Source organism: Sceloporus undulatus, chromosome 2, assembly GCF_019175285.1.
Source record: "Sceloporus undulatus isolate JIND9_A2432 ecotype Alabama chromosome 2, SceUnd_v1.1, whole genome shotgun sequence".
NCBI classification, from domain to species: domain Eukaryota; kingdom Metazoa; phylum Chordata; class Lepidosauria; order Squamata; family Phrynosomatidae; genus Sceloporus; species Sceloporus undulatus.
In genome coordinates, this window is record NC_056523.1 from 191,811,094 (window position 1) to 191,828,432 (window position 17,339).

A 17,339-nucleotide genomic window follows, 5' to 3' on the forward strand; every position below is an offset into this window, starting at 1 on the left:
ACACATTGCTATTAAGTAAATGAATCAGAGCTGGCACAATACATATTGCTGCTTGAGGTATAGCAATAAATGACACTGCCACTCCCTGAAACCCATCCAAATTAATACAAATAATACCTCAGACCAGTTACTTTAGCACATGAGGCAAATATAGGGTTGTGAGAGTGAACACTGCAGGGGAGGGGGTCCCATATCTTTAACAGCTATGTTTGTTGCTGTTGCTGTTGTGTGCTTGCAACTCATTTTCGACTTATGGTGACACTAAGGTGAACTTATCACGGCATTTGCTTGACAAATTTCTTCAGAAGGGTAGAATTCAAAGATATAACCGTGTTAGTCTGTAGAATCAGCATGTCAAGAGATCTTGCAGCACCTTTGAGACTAACCAAAAGAAAGAAGTTGGCAGTGTGTGTTTTCGTAGACTTAAGTCTACTTCTTCCAAATGCATGTGAGGAAATAGAGTTAAGTCTATGAAATTTCATGCTGCCAACTTCTTTCTTTCAGTGAGTCTCAGAGGTGCTACAAGTTCTCTCTACATACTTCTTCAGAAGGGGTTTGCTATTGTCTTCCATTAAAGCTGAGACCATATGAGATGACCAAGGTCACCCAATGGGTTCCATGGTTGAGCTGGGAATTGAACCCTGGTCTCTAGAGTCATAGTCCAACACTCAAATCACTGTGCCATTCTGGCTCTCTGTAGCTGTGTAGAAGAAGGAATTTCATCAGGGGTTGCTTATATTGTGTGACAAGTAACATCTCTGCAGAGTCATCATTCCAACACTCAAACCACTACTACAATTAAATTGAAGAGCTTTTTGATTTCCCACGATTTAGGGACACCTAGATTCAACTGCCTCTGCACTGGCCATCATACTTTGCCTAATGGTAGGGCTGGCCTCATGGTGAGCACAGCAACATTTTTTCACCTGCTCAAATCTTTGCCTGCTAAAGACCAAAGGAGGTGCCAGCATGGAGGAATGTAGCGATTAACCCAGAATACGATGAAATACAAAAAACCTTGGCATTCTTTGTTTATTGCAGCCCTGGGGCCAGGCACAAGCTGTTCTGACAGATAGGTTTGTTACTTCTTCTCTTGAGCAACCCAGTGATTCTGGCACTGAGTTCCAGAGGTTGGGCCCCTCTGGAAGCTTAGGGCATCAGGTTTTACAAGTACTCCCATTTCCAGGAAAGGGGACATGGGAGAAGAAAGGGAGGGTTTGTTTTCTCTCGCTCTGGGCTTGTTGTCCTATGTCAGGCAGAAAAAAACACACATTGAGTATCCTATTGGAAAGCAGCTTCCAATAGAACCATTGAGGAATTAGAGCAGGGGTGGGCAAGGGGTGGTTTGTTTTTGTGGCCCACAAGGGTACAAAATTGTTATTATTTTGCAATTTTGGTAAATGTATTTTTGCTCCAAAATGCCTACAAATGATCTCTAGGGGGTGTAGATGGCAATTCCAGACATTTGTCACTCCCTTGGAGTCAAACTGAAAATTTGCAAAAAATAAAGAATAAAATAAGAAAATTTAAATGACCTCAAAATATCCCATAATGGCCTCTACAGGTCCATGAAGGCCCACAGGCATGTCTCCATGTCCCATAAAGGGTGTTTGGGGTCAGTGTGTGTGTGTGTGTGAGAGAGAGAGAGAGAGAGAGCAAGAGAGAGAGAGAGAGAGAGAGGATTGGACTACGACACTGTGAGACTCAGCTCCACCACAGAAACCCACTGGGTGATCTTAGGGAAGTCACATTCTCTCAGCCTCAATGGCAAATCACCTCCGCTGAAACTTGCCAAGAAAACCCTATGATAAGTTCTCCTTAGGGTCATCATAAGTTGGAAATGACTTGAAGGTACACAACAATAACAACAACAACCCCGACTTATATAGTGGGAGCAGGTCCAGCCTCCAAGGTCTCTAGAAGGCTAGTGAGGTCTCCTAGTCTTACACAGTTGCTCTCCCCAGAAATAGAGGAAGAGGCAGCTCCAAAAATGACATTTAGGCAAAGGGTAACCAGAAATCCTCCTTTTTCCAGGACCTGTCTTCCATTTCCACCTTCTATCCAGGGGGGATTTAAAAATGTCCTCCAATTCAAGCATCACGAAAAAGCATGAATTTACATTTAAGTTAGTGTTTTTAGCTTTTAATTTGGAACATCCCTCATTCTTCTGGAATGTCCTATGTTTTGCTGTGCCTTGTCCTTCTTTGTGGTTAGGACGTCTGGTCACCCTGGTTTGGGGTTTATGAGAAGGAGACAAGCTTCACTCAAGGGATTTTACAAGGAAGAATGGATAAAGCCAGGATGGAAAACCCAGCACTTGATGATGGGGGGAAAGTGATGGAGGAGCACTCGCTGGAGTTTTCAATGCAGAAATAGAAATAGTAAAAGAGTTCCTGTACCTGGGACTAAACACTGATCAAAGCAGAGACTGCAGTCAAGAAATCATGGGGAGGGCAGCTATGAAAGAACTAGAAATGATCCTAAAATGTAAAAATATACCACTGAGCATGAAAGTTAAGATCGTACAAGCCATTGTTTTCTCTGTTACCATGTACAGATGTGAGAGCTGGACAGTGAAGAAAGCAGACAGGAAGAAAATTAATTCATTTGAAATGTGGTACTGGAGGAGAGTGCTGAGGATCCCACGGACAGCCAAGAAGTCAAACAAATGGGTCCTATAGCAGATCAAACTAGAAATCTCTCTGGAAGCCAAGAGGACTAAACCAAGGCTGTCATACTTTGGCCACATCATGAGAAGGCAGGACTCATTGGAAAAACCAATAATGCTAGGAAATGTAGAAGGAAGTAGTACTAGAAAGAGAGGAAGGCGGCATGCTAGATGGATAGACTCTATAAAAGAGGTCATGGGTGTGACTTTGCAGGAACTGAGCAAAGCAGTAGAGGACAGGGAGTCTTGGAGATGTATCATCTACAGGGTTACCACGGGTCGAGATCGACTCGAGGGTGGATAACAACAACAAACTCTCTGCTAAACATTTTCTTGAAAACACTTGCATTTGTCAGAGAGGAAAAACACATCCTGGCATTGAAGAAAAGGATGGGAAGTCTCCTTCCACTCCTTCCAGGGCATGTGGCCAGAATCCATCCTCAACAGGGAAGGAGAAAGAACAGGCCTGCAATTGAGAAGCCTTTTCTCCACCTTGCCAGGAAGGCTGCCTGAGAAGCAGCTTTTAAGGTTTGTTACTCCTGGCTTCTGCCCTGCTTTTTCACCATGATAAATCACCTGGCAAGGTCTGGGAAAATAGATCCACCAGAGCACAAACACAAGGATGGAGAGAGAGAGAGAGACTGAAAACTTTCCACTGCGAGTTGTAGGTTTTGGAAAGCCGGGCAGCTACCCTGCAGTGCTGTCCACATAGACTTTGGGCCACCTCTCTTTAAAAAAAATAAAGTAAAATAAAATAGGTAACATATTAGCCAGTTCTGGTTTCAGGGCAGGACATGGATGATTGTTATTAGCAAAACACAGCAAGAACAGGGACAAAGTAACACACCCAACGTTGCTGCTCATGTGGCCTCATGTGATGGATGATCAAAAACAGTGACCAAAGGGTGAGTCAGATCAGACGTGGAATAGGAATCAAGCCAACATGCTGGAGACTTCACTGGCTGCTCCCAAGTCCTTTTTATAAGTTTAAAGCCAGCGTATTTATGCAGAGGATGGTGAACATACTTGTTTGGAGTTCCCAGAATCACCAGTAGCCATGTTTGCTGAGGGATTCTGGGATTTTATTCTCCAAAACTGTAACATTCCCAATTTCTGGATAAAATAAATAGTCACTTTCAAATTCATTCCCCAATTCAGCTCTTGGAATCTGCTGAGGTGTGGTTCCAGGACCTGCTGTGGATACTAAAATCCAAGGATGCTCAAGTCCTATTACTGTATATATAATGACGTAGTAAAAGGATGTCCTTTATATACAATGGCAAAATCAAGGTTTGTTTTGGAATTTTAAAAAAAATATATTTTCAAGCCATGGATGGTTGAAATCCCTACTGTCTCGGGGGCATCATCCACTTGAGGAAAAGCTTTCATGCCGCCCACATTTGGAGTATTTCTCAATGCATCTAAACAGCATTTCAAGTCAGAGGCCACCAGGCCTAGGATAGTCCTCAAGAGTATTAATCAGAGCTTGAAAAAGATTGCTACTGCTTTGTTATTTGTTGTTGTGTGCCTTCAAGTTGTTTCTGACTTATGGCAAACCTGAGGCATTAACTTGACAAGTCTCTTTAGAGGGGGTTTGCCATTATCATCCTCTAAGGCTGAGAGACTGGGACTTGACCAAGGTCTCCCAGTGGGTTTACATGGCTCAGCCAGGATCTCTCCAGAATCCTAATCCAACGCTCAATGCACTACACCATAATGGTCCTTATTCTCATGCTATCTGGGGTATTATGGGAGCTGCAGTTCCAAAATAGTGACCACCCCCACCCCCAGATTTCCCAATATGAATTTAATCTATAAGATTGCATCCACTTTGAAAGTAAGGAGTGCTGTTCCGCCACGGTTTTCACTTTCCTACATTCTATCATCTGAACGGAAATCTAAGGACAAAGTGACCCAGATCCATTTCATCCTACATTAACTCTCCTCTGAAATTATGAAAATCATTTAAGTGAAAATTAATTCTATGTTTTCCCTAGCTTTAAAAAAAAACACTGCAGGAACTCCTTGGGATTAATGGAGATCCTTTGCTCTAGCAGAAGGTTGGAGAAAGTATGGTCATTCATGTTTTTGTACTCCATTTCCCATAGGCTATAGCCAGCAGTGCAAGATGACGGGATTTGCAAACCAAACACATCTGGAGTGCTCTGCCTAAGGGAGAAGTTTGCACATTTGTCTATCAAACTCACCCTTCGTTTCAGCTATTAATGCTACCCCTGGACACACTCACCGCTATAACCAGCACTACCAAACACATTCACTGCAAGAAAAGAGCAAATTGGGTCTCTGCTCTGCATCACCATCACACAGATCCACTTTTATAAACTGGTCATTGCACGCTTCCGGAGCTTTCATGTCAGTCAGGAGGAATGTTTCCCAAGGTTCCTCAAATCCACATCTAAAACCTCCCTGCTCTGTAGATGCTTATACTGAGACTCTAATCAGTATTGCCAGATGGTCATTTGGAAGTCTAGTGACCAATTTTTTAAAACATCATCGGATGCTGTTCAGAATTTTTTTTTTTATGGAGCAATACAAGAGATGGCAACTTCAATTTTAACCACTTTTAGCATCCCTCATTGGTGATATATGGCAAACCATTTTATTGCAGGACTTAATATGGCAGTCACAGCTGTTCATCTGTGATTGCAATCCCAAATGCCATAAAAAAATGTTTTAACAATTTGCAGTGGAATCCCAATTTAAACTAAGTTCTTACACTGAGAAAAAGGACAGTGCTTAACTTTCACTATTTTCCTTTCTATCACTCTAAATCACCTCCCTAAAAGCTACTGTTTTCTACACAAAATATACACATACGTATTGAGGCAAAAATCTGAATTTTCATCACAACTGGGTATGGCTGCTAGTGGATGCAGTTCAACATCTGAAAAACATCAGGATTCTCACCCCTGTTCTCAACACTGATGGGAATTGTGACCTCACAGGGAAGATCTTGGTAGACCACTTGCTGAACCCAACAATGCATAGTAGAAAAGGGGGGGGGGAACCAAGAGGGAAACTTTAGGAAAGGGGCAAATCCCAAAGATTTGATCTGGGATTAAGTCTCAGTGATGAGGTTGGATTAAGAAGACTGAGGCCCTGGAAGAATTCCCCAAATAGGGACCCCTTTATGCTTATGTGTTGAGCTGTTCTGGAATCTGTGGTGTAAAAATTAAATAAACGAGTAAGTAATAAATTGCAAAATACGATACATAGCTATATAGACCAGAGGTTGGAATTGTGCAGCCCTCCACATGCTATTAAACTGAAGCTCCCATGAGATCCTGCCGGCAAAACCAATGATGATGAATGCTGAGAGTCGTAGTTCAAGAACATATGGACAGCTGCATTATTTCCATCCCTGCTATACTTGCCACTGCATTATCTGTTGCCCTGCTTGGTGAATGACCGCAAACTGGAAGAGACATCCTACCCCCTCAGTGCTGCTAGAAACATGACCTGCACTGAGTAATGCTACTTCTTCTAGTGCTGGTGCTGTGTGCCTCCAAGTCATTTCTGACTTATGGCAACACTATCACGGGGTTTTCTAGGCAAAATTTGTTCAGAGAGGATTTGCCATTGCTGTCTTCTGAAGCTGAGAGAGCGTGACTTGCCCAATGTTATCCAGTGGGGTTTCATGGCTGACCTGGGGATCAAATCCTGGTCTCCAGAGTCCTAGTCCAATGTTCAAACCACTAAACCATGCTAGTTTCTTCTGTGCTTGCCTACAAACATTTAACGTTTACCTCCTTGTCCAGAAGGCCTTAATTCTCACCTCTGTTTGAGAATTCTCACATTCCTTGTAACACTGCTTGCAGTTTTCCATTTCCATTAAGCCCCTTCTACTTTCTTAGTGAAATGCCTCTGTTGCAACTACCCTCCTTCCCTTTCCCCAGCTATCCTGTACTCCTTTACTCCATCCAACAAATTCCTTTTTTTAATTCAGAGTGCAACACTTTCCTTGTTTTTTGATAGACATGCAAGCAGTAGGTATCACTTCTGTGGGCATCTTTTGGCGCCAAATAAGAGACTGAATACAGCCAGTCATTTGTTATCCTGTCCCCAGTTGACCTCGGGAGAGGCAAAGTCAAATATAAAATGACCAAGATCAGAGCCTTGTTTATAACCAAACTGAGGAGCCAAGCTGGAAGGAGGCAAACACAGATGCTGCACCCAGGCTGCGAAAGGTGAAGCCAAGGAGCTTTGGACCTCAAAGGTTGTCATAGAGGTGTTTTGGTGTCTAGCCAGCTAGACTCAAGATGAAAACCCTTCATTAATCCAGGACAGAGCATTCAGTGTCAAAAGGGTGAAGATATAAAGGGAGAGAACTAGATTCTCTACCACAGATGGAGTAATGTCCACCAATTGGATGGCATGAGAAAGATGCAGCTATTAGTGGCTACTGGTTATGATAGATACATACTTCCCTCCACTTTGCTGTTGTTTGCTTTCAAGATTCGGATGTATGGCATCACTACGGAGAATCTGCTTGGCCGTGGAAACCCACTGGGTGACCATGGGCAAGTTATATTTTCTCAGCTTAAGAGGAAGTCAATCAGAACCCACCTCAATAAATCCTTGCCATATAAATGCTGTGGTAGTTTCATTTCATTTCTGAATTTGTGGTTTTCTTGATAAGATTTGTTCAGAGGGGTTTGCCATTACCTTCACCTGAGGCTGAGGGAATATGAATTGTCCAAGGTAACCCAGTGGGTTTCCATGGCTGAGCAAGGATTTATTTGAATTCAGGTTTCCAGAGCTGGAGTTCAATGCTGAAATCACTACACCATGCTGGCTCTCAGAGGAATTATGATGCTGGATATCAATAAACTGCTGGACGCATGAGTCAAAGGAGGTACTGATACTTTGTTCGCCACTACATAAACAATACTCTGGACTATCTACGCTATCACTTTTATCCTGTATGGCTTTTCAATGTGCTTATTTCTCTCAGAGATCACACCAAGAACATTGTTCCAGAAATTTAATGTGTAGCTTTACAGTCACCTTGTCTGTAAATATACATACATAAAAAAATTAGAGGAGCATGAATACAGATCTTTCCCCCCCAAAACCCAGGCAATACTAACAAGAGCATATAATAAGCACACTGATACATGCCCTGCTTGTATTCACTCTAGCCCTGGGATACAACACTTTAAAGACTTGGGGAAAGCAGACACTGCCAAAAGACGAGGGGCAGCAGCATTAAGAGCGCATGCCAAAATAGCCAATCAACTCTCACCACAGCATGTCAAAATGCTTTTTGACCTTAGGAATCCAGCCTCCACAACAAGGAAGGCTGTTCTCATCCCCTTGCGAAAAATCCCCTGGGATGTGAAGTCAAACAAAGTCCCATTCTGGTAAACTGATCGCTAGTCTCTTATCCAGAAAATTTTGGACAGTGAGCATAGAGAAGGTGAGCAGTCCATTCAAAAGCTGTAGAATCAAGGGTGTTGTGTAGAAGAGTAGGGTGGGTGGGAGAAAATGATGCTAGGATGGTTATGCCACCCAAACTTATGCCCAGGATTGGGGTGGGGGAGCTCAGTTAGATCCCACCTCTCACCAAAAAGAAAATAAAAATAAAAAGATGAGTGTACAGCAACAGCAGGTAGTATGGAGACTGGCCAGAACTGCTGATATGGGGATCATTCTTCCTTCTTATCCTTTGGGCCATCGTGAGACACCTGGAAGAGAAACAAGGACAGAAGATGATGTTACTATTCTGTGCTAGAGCAGTTTTTCTGTTTAAGGATATTCCATAGGAAGGGATGGGAGGACCTACAGTCAGATAACTAAAGCTGAATTTTGTAGCCTGCACAGATTTTAGAAGCTTGCATAGTTGATTCTACAAATCTTCACTAACAGTGGGGATGGGCAAGGTGTTTTATAGGGCACCCTGAGCTGCAAGGAATCTTACTCAATCACTTATTTGGCTTCTGAGACAAAACCAAGTGCTGTACCTAAAAATTTTCAAGCCTGTGCACAGACACCAAAGGCTAGAGATATTAGGGGGGGAGGAGGAAAAGAGCAAGATGAGTTTTCCCAAGAAGCTGGATTCCACACCTGTTGCCACATCCTGTGCTTCTGTTTCACTCCTTCAGAATCAAGGCCTAGGAACAGCCCTGCTTAAGATACCCACAGAACTACTGGGATTGCTACTAAGATATTCTGTTGCAGAAAACAAAATACAAGTCCACTGTCACTTCAGGCAAACAATAGGCCAGTCACAAGATTCCGCAGGCTCAAATACATACAACAGATTGACTCCCTGCTGGCCAATGACGTAAAATCTCAATTCAAACCATTGTCCTTTGTATTCCACAAGGTTATGAGCTGTTCACTTTTAGACACATCATTCAAATGTGTCACATTTGTTTGTCTCTGTGTCATACACGCCTAAGGATGGTCAGCGCAATCCCTGCTTTTTGAAAGCAGTATTCTGGTATATTTCGTCAAACAACCCCTGGTAAGATCATATCTACTGACTGGTTGAGTATGTTCAAACATTACTGAATTCTTTGTGCATTACTGCATGCTACAGTTTTGTAGGAATACAGATAAAAATGCTATACTACTAAGGACACAGAATATAGCTTCTTGAAGACCAGCTTTTTAAAAAACAAATTTCTTGTCCATACAGCTTCAACAATACATTTAAAAGGGCATGAGCAGTGCATACTGAAATCCTACAAAGCTTGTGGGGAATGGTTGAACAGGATTTCCGGAGGTTATGGGGGGATAAGGTTCCGTGTCCCATATCACCTCCTGCCTTACTCTACCACCAGGGCTAGGCAACCTTTTTGAGCCGGGGGCTGGGTTGCTGTCCCTCAGACAACTGGGGGGCCGAAGCCGGGGGGTGGAGCTTCCACCCTCTGGGGGCCAGGCCTCCTCCTCTTTGCCGGCCCCTGTCAGAGGCCAGGAAAGAGCTGGCGGGGGCCGCCAGCGCTGGAGGCCTCTTCTTCTTTGCCGGCCCCTGATGGGGCCCCAGGCCCCGTCAGAGGCCGACAAAAAAGCCAGCGGGAGCCACCCACGCTGGAGGCCTCCTCCTCTTTGTCAGCCCCTGACGGGGCTCCAGGCCCTGTCAGGGACTGGCAAAAAAGTCCTAGAGGCCCGCTGCCGCCGCCGGAACCCTGTTGGAGGGCCCCAGCGACGGCAATGGGCCTCCTAGAGGCCTGCTGCCACTGCCGCCGGAGCCCTGTTGCAGGGCCCCGGCGACCGCAACAGGCCTCCTAGAGGCCCCCTGCCATTTTGTTTTTGAAAATGGTGGTGAAGTCTCACGCGACGGGAAAGTCACACAATACTTCAGCCGCCATTTTAAAAACAAAATGGCACCTGGAGTGGTGTGGAGGCGGGGCGGCTGCCGCGGCAATCAGCACCAGGACCGTGCCGGGGCCGGTGGGAAGGCCTCGGCGGGCCACATCCAGCCCGTGGGCCGGAGGTTGCCGACCCCTGCTCTACCACTATTAAACTAGTGCTGTACAAGCATTTGAATTTATGTATGTATACTCCATTTTATATTACTCACAGAGACTACATATCTCAATTTAGCATTTGGATTGCCTGTCATGGCACAGCCAGCGCTGTGGTAATTATGATTCTGTGCCCACTGAGCAACTCAAATTGCTGCATGACGTCTCAACAGTCCCTGTCTCTCAGTCTGACCTACCTCACAGGGTTGTTGTGAATATAAAGCATAGAAGAGGAAAGCTGTGCAGGCTGCCTTTCAACTCAGTAGAGGAAAAATTGGCTAATGTGGTGTAATAGTTTGTGTGCTCTAGGAGAACAGAGTATGAGCCTCTGCTCTGCCATGGAAACCTACTGGTTGACTCTTGGCAAATGACCCTCTCTCGGTCTCAGAGGAAGGCAATGGCAAATCCTCCTTTCAATAAACTTTGCCAAGAAAACCATGAGAGAGTTGCCATGCACACACAACACCAAATAACACTGGTCTGAGTGTTGGTCTATGATGCACAAAACAACAACAGAACACAGCAAGGGGCCGGGGCTAAGTGCGAGTGCTTTAGCTAAGGCCAACTAGAAAATTCATGATGAGAAGTGAGCTCTGAATTGTGGACTTTGCAGTTTGTAGCTCAGTCATAGTCACTTTCCTACAATGACTCACAAGGATCAATTACCATGAGGAAGACAGCTTGAGAGCCACAACTGTTTAGATTCTACCAGATCAAATCATATTAAGATAATAATCTGTAGAGTCACCATTCTGTGAGTTGTGACATGAATCACAGTAGTAGAACAATACCATAGTTTAATGGGCCTTTTCAAAAGTCCACTGGAAAAGAACGAGAGATTGTTACTGGAGAGAAAACGGTTTCATATTAGATGACCAGCCACGCTAGAGAAAATCCTATCCCAAGATAAAGTGTCAAGCTGAATTGTGTTGGAACAGGTTCTGCCCAGCTGTTGTCCAGCAAGAACAGAGGCAGCAGCTGAATTCTGCTTCTATGCCAATTCTTTTACTAATCAGCCCTCAAGCACTGTGATCCTAGAAGAGAGATTTGTTTACAAAGCCCAGGGGGCAGGAAGACCACCTATCTCCATATGAGAATGTTTACTATGTACTCTGAATACAGCTGGAAGGAGCTGACCAGGACAGCCAAAGGGACAATCCTCTTTTTACATAGTGAACAGATAGGTGTTAGAAGAAGTAGCTGGCTCCTTACAACACTTCCAACCCCCTTTCTTGGAACATATGGGGAAGGGGGGGGATTGTGCTGCCTGACCTCCTTCTTTGGGTTCTACTCTCACACTCTTTCTGAAGGACTGTATACACAACCACACTCAAGCAGAACAGACAAGTAACATGTCACACATGTGTTGTTATTTGCTCTCAAGTCAGCTTTGACTTCTGTTGTTGTTGATGTGCCTTCAAGTCATTTCTGACTTATGGCAACGCTAAAGCAACCCTATCACAAGGTTTTCATGGCAAGATTTGTTCACAGGATGTTTGCCATTGCCTTCCCCTCAGGCTGAAAGTGTGTCACCCAATGGGTTTCATGGCTGAGCTAGGAATCAAATCTTGGTCTCCATAGTCATATCCAACACTCAAGCCACTACGCCACGCTGGCTCTCTCCAACTTCCACTTATGGCAACCCTATGAATGAGAGAACTCCAAGATCCCCAGTCATAAACTACCCTGCTCAGGTCTTGCACACTCAGAGCAGCTACGGATTCTGCCATTGAGTCACTCCAGCTATACAGCCATCTCCCTCTTTTCCTACTGCCTCCCTTTACCAAGCATTATAATCTTTTCCAATGGATAAGATATGTGAGAGCAAAAGGAGCTGCTCAGCACTCTGTATCAAGTGCTTTAAAAAAAAAGTACACACACAGAGTGACAAAATGGGAAGAGGAAGAAGTGTAATGGATTTACTCAGCAGGAAACTTTGTCTGTTTTAAAAAACAATGCTTCCCCTACTGTGTAGAGTGCTGTCCTCCAACCTGCATTTTCACAACTGCTGCCATTCCCAGAAAAGCCATTAGCCCTTAAAAGAAGCTATATATATCACTCCCGCATCACATACAGTTTAAGACACTTATACATTTCGGAAACTTAAAACAACCTGATTCCTAGCCATAGAAAATGAAGAGTTTTGTACAATGTAGGGAACAGACTCACTGGCTGGAGATAATGGGAGTTGTAGCCCTGTCTGGAAGGCTCTCGATTAGAGAAAACTGCTGTAGTTTACTACAGTGTTTAGTTTTTCCTCTCCAACACAATGGAGACTCAGTGTGGCGTTATGGTTTGCATGATGGACTGCAACTCTGGAGACTCGGGTTTGATTCCCAGCTCAGCCATGAAAGCCACTGGGGGACCTTGGGCCGGTCACACTCTCTCAGCCTCAAGGGAAGGCAATGACAAACTTCTTCTGAACAAATTTTGCCAAAAAAACCCAGTATAGGTTTGCCATAAGTTGGAAAAGTCACACAACACACACATTCCAACATACACCCATGGGAGCCTTTTGTGGTACTCAGCTGCAGTACTATGGTCCCACTTAGTTAGCTATAGTTGTTTCCTGTAGATTCCTGGGGCTTGTAGTTTGGTTAGAAGCACCAGAAGAGCTTTTTGGCTGAGAACTATAAACTCTATCACCAGCCACAAACCCCAGGATCCCCCAGGGTGTTGCCATGGCAGTTAAAGTGGAACCATAGCTATATTTGTATCACATGGCAGTGCCAAAACAACACCAAAGCAAGAATACACCAAAGCAACAACCTCTCGCTGTTTTTATTAACACAGGGGGTGAGGATTGTACAGTCAGTCCTTCAGAACTGTTGTACTGCAGCTCCTGGCATTCCTCACCACTGGCTTTGTTGGCAGTCCTGCAACACCTAAAAGGCCACTTGTTTTTCCACCCTGCAGGGAGGAACATGCTTCTGCCTCCTTGAGAGGAGCCACCACTATTTGGAGGCAAGAAACTCAAGGTCTCATAGGTGGAGAGGGATGCTGCTCCCGCAAATTCCCAAGGAAGCTTAGCCAGGCTGGAAAGGATGCCATTCTTCAGGGTTGGAAGAGACGCCATTCCACAGGGGTGGAGGCCTGTAAAGTCATTAGAGTAGCTACACAGAGGCTCTATTTATAGGCAGCTGGTGAAGCAAAACTATTACTGAAACGCAGCAGCCAGATCACACTGCCTGGAACTGCAGAGTAGAGAGGGAGGGAGTGTGAGGGAAGGAGAAACGGTGGGGGGGAATTCAAGCAGGTGGTTGCAGAAGGCAGAGCAAGACAGAGCTCAGTAAGGACCTGTGGGCTAAAAATGGATATGTAATGGAAGGAGGATATTCCTAGATGATGCTTTACAATCAAATTTGCTCATAGACATCTCAAAGATGCTGGTGGTGGCAGTAACTCAGCTCTGGAACGTTTATAATCTAGCAAGCCAACATAACCTCTCCAAGTTTCTCCTGAATCTCAGAAGGATGCAGTTATTAATAAATTGTATTAATCTGATTGAATGCAAACATAAAAATGTCATCTGCAGCACGGGTGCAAAACTACCACAGACTTGTGTGTCATAAATCTGCAACAACTGGTGGCCAGGCATTTCAACTTGGTTTGGTACTGAGGTGCCTTCTCCTTCAGACATTTTGGACAAAAGGGAGAATTTTTGATCTGTAGACTTAGGAGAGCCAGCATAGTGTAGTGGTTTGAATGTTGGACTACAACTCTAAAGACCAAGATTCAAATTCCTTCTTTGCCATGGAAATCCATTGGGTGACTTTGGGTAAGTTACACACTCTCAGACTCAAAGGATGAAGGGAACGGCAAATTTTCTCTAAAGAAAATTTCTCTAAAGAAATCTTGCCAAGAAAACCCCATTTCTAACTGTAAGTTAGAAATGACTTGAAGGCACACCGTATCAAGACTTAAGAGCCTAACACCTTAGAAATAATACCATCATCCACTAAAGAATTCTAAAAACAAGAGTGTTTTAAAGTACCACCTGTGTGCAGCTCAGCTTCACCTTTAATAACCAAGAAAGGTGGGAGCTGGAACATTTTGCTTATAGTTTTCAGCCCTGTTTGTTAATTACATTTGTGTACCTCCCCAGTCACACACACACACACACACACACGCACACACACACACACACGCGAGTTCCATCTATCACCACCCCCCCCTTTCCCAGGATCTCAAGTAGTACATCCTTCCATGTGCTTATAACAGCAAAGCATCGAACTCTCTAGCTGCTCTTCATTCATCCCGTGTATCTTGGATACACCAACTGAGCAATATAACCCCAAACTATTCACTTGAGCCAACTCAAACTGCCTCCATCCATTGTTCAGAGAAAGGCAGAGACCCAAGCCACACTGACACATAGAAGAGATCAAGATCTCTTCAAGATTCATCTCACTCTGAGAGGCAAGATAGTAGGGTGACTGGTATCTTTGGTGAACCAGGTGGGAACAGAGTGATTATCATCAGAACTTAGTTGGAAGAAAAGAGTCACTGACAAGACACTGGAGAGGAGTCAAGGGGACTCAGAGAAATATGCAAATTAAATAAAGGCTTCCCTCTCTTTTGATTTATCCAGTATTGATAATACTTCCTTTGATCCAAAACAATAATTGGGAGGCTCGTCTGGAAAGTTTTAAACATCTGAAAAACTAGTCTCCATTCTTCTGTTACCAGACTACAGTTGCAGGCCTGGTTTATACTTGTTTGTTCCTGTATTCAGGTCAGGCTTGAAAGCCCTCTCCCAGCTCATATCTTTGTGGGCTTCCTGCCTGCCAAGCAAGAGAATGAAAGGAAAGGTCCAACACCTGCTCCCCAACTTGTCTTGTTTGGGCATTTCCTTGTAGCATGCCAGCCCAGCACTATGCCTACTCACTCCTATCTCCTTCACCTTTATCAACTGCTCCCAGGTGAGGCAGCGTCTTATGACCTGCTTACGTGCCGCCACAAACGTGGAGGGATGCTTGCCAGGAAGGATCCAGGGCGAGGCACCCACCCAGCTCCTCCTCCTCTTCTCTGGAACCCAGCAGCACGAGGGAGAAATAGGGAGGAACCCACAACCAAGGCCATGCTGCATCTTTCTTCTCAACCACTGTGTAGGGATTAGGTTACCCTAGTAACAGAGGCCAGATTATTTTTACACTCTGTGTGTGTGTGTGTGTGTGTGTGTGTGTGCATGTGTGTGTGCACAAAAGAGAGAGAGACAGAGAGAGACACAGAGAGAGACAGAGAGACATAGAGAGAGATTGTGTTGCAATTTAATTCTTGCCAGTCTCCTAAACTGATTTAGGGTAGCACAGAAGGGTTCATAGCTAGAGTTCATAGCTGAAAATTAGAGTTTCTGCAAGTAAACTGGAATTCCTGTGCTCCCCCACTCCCTGAAAATAAGAGCTCTCCCCTGTTGTAGTGGTGGCTGTTTAGGGGGAACAGCTGAAAAGTAGAGGTTCTGAAGCTCCCACTGTGTACATGGACATTTCTTGTATATGGACTTTCACAGCACACATTTTAGAATAAGAATTAAAACCAAACAAAACTAAAGTTGTGAAGGGACAGTGTCGGGTTCCTGAGGGGGAAGGGAGAGTAGAGAAAGACTCTCACTAGCTTTGAGGAAAGCTAAGGTGTTTTTAAAAAGGATTTTCAAGCAAAGAACGCATAAAGAGGAGCACAAAGAGGAATTGGCCAGGAACTGCAAGATTGCAGGGATCGTCATTCTCTTTCCTTTAAATCTCAAACAATTGTACCTCTGTGTTCTTTTAAGCAAAACTGAAATTATAAAAGGTTCCCACCTGTTTTATTTTAGGAAGGTAATATAATTCACAAAGCCACTTTGCTCAGTCTGGGCACTGGGGGACACCTCAGATTTGCTGCCTGAATCCAAAAGATCCCCAAGGAATGGTCAGAGAAGAGAGGAAGCGTTTTCACTTGGAAATATACCTTTATGATCTCACTCTCGATTCATCACTGTCTTCCTCATTCATCTATTCTGTCCAGAGCCTGGAAATGTGATTATTTGGGCCTACATCTCCCTAAAGTCACTGTTTATGCAGGCTGGTACTTCTGAGAGTTACAGGCCAGAAAAATAACTGCCAAGCTCTGCATTCTGGTAAATGAGAAGCCATTTCTTTTTCTGAGTGAAGCCTCCAATAAGGAACCCCACTCCAGTAAGAAACCCCACTTGAACCTAGGAATAGGGAAGAAGGCCAAGAACTCGCCTTCATTCCCAGAGGATGTAGATCATGTCCTTTGTACTGCAGCTCTAAATGTGGCCACATTTGTGTGCTCTCTGCAACTTGGCTATGGAGCTTAGAAACATGTAACTGTTGCCTTTGTCTAGCTCAAATCTACAATGCAAGCACCCCTCCTCTCACAGCATGTGAAATGGCAACAATATGAAGATGCTTAGGTGATAAGCCTTCACTTCAGTTTGGTGATAGCTTAGCAAGACAGGGCAGGAAGGAGACCCTTCTCAGCTTTGTGTTGATCTTTAGCCACCCCACTCCTTTCCCCCTGACACCTGGAGCTTGGTGTGTTCATCCAGCAGCCTGTCGTACTCCTTGGTCAGTCCTTCGGCCTGTTTGCGCATAGCCAGGGCCTCGTTGTCAGCTTTCTCCAGAGCTAAAGAACAGGGAAGAAAAGACAACATTAGACTAAGTACTGCATTCTCAAATCAGTTCAGTTCAATGGGGAATAGTAAGCCAAGTGACTAGCTGGACCAATGGAGGTAAGGGGCAGCAGCATGTGTCACAGGAAAAGAGGTCATTTGAGATTAACAGGAGAATGAATGCTGCAGAAGCAGATCACAGCTTCTCTTCTCCTCCAGGATTAGAACAACTTCATTTTTTCCAGTCAATACTGAAGCTGTGATCTTTTATAAATCATCTCCTCTGATTGCACTGCTGCTACAAACACAGCGCCCAGGTGTGCAGCTGTTCGCAACAGTGAAGCTGGTTGTCACTGTTGCCTGCACCAGTTCTACAAGCAAGGAGGATGCTATATGGCAATTTTTGTCTAGGCAGGGAGAGTGAAACTCATTTTGTACAGTTTCACACTGGCAACCTGGCACTTAGCTACCCTCTCCTGCTGAAAAGATTTATGCTGGAGCAGCAGTTAGCTCACATTTAATACTACTGCTCAAAGATCTGAGTAGTTTCTGAGTGCAATTTCTA

General features: G+C 44.4%; 1 protein-coding gene across 1 annotated transcript in view; it reads right to left on the minus strand.

Annotated features, from left to right (window-relative positions):
• Positions 1-7,658: 7,658 nt before the first annotated feature.
• Positions 7,659-17,339, minus strand: part of BCAP31 (B cell receptor associated protein 31) — a 63,751-nt gene continuing 54,070 nt past the window's right edge. Inside the window, 2 exon segments of the mRNA XM_042452104.1 lie at positions 7,659-8,376; positions 16,688-16,788. Coding sequence (XP_042308038.1) covers positions 8,338-8,376; positions 16,688-16,788 — 140 coding nt within the window. The 3' untranslated portion in view covers positions 7,659-8,337.